The sequence below is a fragment of the Arachis ipaensis genome, chromosome B01 (genome assembly GCF_000816755.2).
Source record: "Arachis ipaensis cultivar K30076 chromosome B01, Araip1.1, whole genome shotgun sequence".
In the NCBI taxonomy this organism is placed as follows: Eukaryota; Viridiplantae; Streptophyta; class Magnoliopsida; order Fabales; family Fabaceae; genus Arachis; species Arachis ipaensis.
The window spans coordinates 31366015-31368466 of NC_029785.2; the positions used below are offsets into that span (position 1 = coordinate 31366015).

Sequence of the window (2452 nt, forward strand, 5' to 3'; positions counted from 1 at the left end):
GAATTTTGTAGGTTTTGAAAATAATTTTGTGGTGAGGCATAGTCAAATGGTGGAGGGTGTTGATATAAAAAATTAGGAGGTGAGGTTGGACAATTTTTTATGAATCTATTCAGAGATGGTGACTCTTGATAAATAGGATATGGATCTTTGAATTCTTTTTTATTTTGACCTTCCTAACTATAATTTGGGTAGTTGTCAGATTCATAATAATGTGAATCATTTTGTGACCCTGAAAAGTATCCCATTTAGTTTGGTTGCTCAAACTCCGTCATTCTTTGTTCTCGATATCCCCAATCACAATTAGTATAGTAACTTGAATTATTTTGTGGTGGTAAAAAATACCCCCATATAATTACTTGATCAACGGATGATGGAAACTTTATACAATATGTCTTTCACATGTTATTTTTTAAATTAATGCAACTAACCCGCTGTCCCGCATATTGCTGCTAATAAATTAAAAAATAAAAATTACAACAATAATTCTCCCCTGCAAATTGATCCCCGCCTCCAAAATAATTTTGGGAAAATGGGAAATACCATGACAAAGAATTACACCAAAGCTTTGTCAATAGGTAAAAAAATGAGCCGACCTCTACTTTCTCTTATTTATTATTTTCTTCGATCCTCCTAGTCAATTCATTCATTCATATCCTTCTCTCTCCACTCCTAGTGTTCCTTTACTTTTCCTTCTCATACATAGTCTTCCTTGACTTTTCTTTCTCAAAGTCCCAGCCTTCCAAATTGACGTCTCTCTCTCTCTTTCTGAAACCACACTCCATACAGGTCAATTCCAACTTCATACCTTCACCAAACCCTTCTCCGATCCTTTCTCTACCTTCCCCCCTGCGCTTATATATTTCCCGCATCCACACACACACTCCCTTAAAATAAACCAAAAGAAGTTCCAAAAATAAACCAAATAATATATTTTAATCAACAGTATGTATGACCAATATAATATCTAATATAATAAGTAAAATAAAAATAATTATCCTTGCTTTCTTTTTCCACTTCTTTTAAACAATATTATCCATATTTTTTTTTCCTTCTTCCACCTTAGACAATTTTCTGTTTATTTTGCTTTCATACACGTCGATGGCTGGTTTGGATTTACAAACAGCATCACTCTTCGTTCAAAACCTTCACAGACCAGAATTACACCTTCAACAACACCATTATCACCGCTCCCAACAACAACAACATGAACAAACAGAAAATCGTGCAGCTGTACCACAATTCTCAAGTGAAGATGATGATAGCAGCCAAGGCGATGGAACGGGACGCGGAAGCAGTGGCTTTGAGCTCGTCTCCGCCTGCGGAGTCCGCCGTTCCAGGGGCCGTCCGCGAGGCTCGAAGAACAAGCCAAAACCGCCAGTGGTAATCACAAGAGAGAGCTCCAACACGCATAACGCTCACATCCTCGAAGTCGCGAGTGGCTCCGACGTCTTCGACAGCGTTGCCACCTACGCGCGGCTCCGCCAGCGCGGTATCTGCATCTTGAGCGGCAATGGAACCGTCACCATCGGTGACCCCGCAGCGCCCGGCTCTGTTGTCACGCTCCATGGAAGGTTCGAGATACTGTCTCTCTCTGGCTCGTTCCTGCCGCCGCCTGCTCCTCCCGGCGCGACGAGCCTCAGTATATACCTCGCCGGCGGGAAGGGACAGGTCATCGGAGGAAAAGTAGTCGGAAAGCTGATTGCGGCGGGGCCGGTGATGGTCATCGCCTCATCCTTCACCAACGTGGCGTACGAGCGGCTGCCGTTGGACCAGGACGACGAACAGGAGCTCCAAATTCAGTCGCCGCCTCCGCCGGCGGTTTCTCAGGGCTCCGCAGGCGGTTGCGGCGTGGGAAACGGCGCTTTTCTGGATCCTTCTTCTGGTTTGCCGTTCTTCAATTTTCCGCTTGGTATGCATCAGAATGTTCAGTTGCCTGTGGACGGTTACTTTTCAGGTCAACGCGCCATCCTTTAAGGGTACCAAGCTTTATTTCCTATTGTGATTACTATAAATGAATCTAATCTAATGTCACCGTTTCAAAGAGATAGACTCTAAATAATGACCAAGCTATTATTGAGGAACATCTGTAAAGTGATCTTACTTTAGTAATATGCTGCTTCTTCTAATTCTTTTTGGCTTCCAGTTTTTAGTTGTTTATGGATGGTGATGAATATTGTTCAAAGTTTCAGTACTGTACTTTTTTCAGTAGATCTACAACATAGTGACTGTGTTTTGTTTTGGAGTTTTTTGGTAATGTGCTACTCCAAAGAAGATTTTATGATTATCATTAGATGAAGATATTTTATTTTGATTATTGGATAATATATTGTAAGACTTGATTTTTATTTAAAATAAAAATATTATTTTTATTTAAAGTATTGCTAAATAAATAAGTTATATTTTTTAAACAAGAATTATCATAAGAAAATATTTTTGATATTTTCATAGGAGT

General features: G+C 40.2%; 1 protein-coding gene across 1 annotated transcript; it reads left to right on the forward strand.

The window, feature by feature from the left end:
- Positions 636-2244, forward strand: LOC107628417 (AT-hook motif nuclear-localized protein 23). The gene has a single exon (XM_016331098.2). It carries the CDS (start codon positions 1099-1101, stop codon positions 1972-1974), a length of 876 nt encoding a protein of 291 aa, XP_016186584.1. The 5' UTR covers positions 636-1098; the 3' UTR covers positions 1975-2244.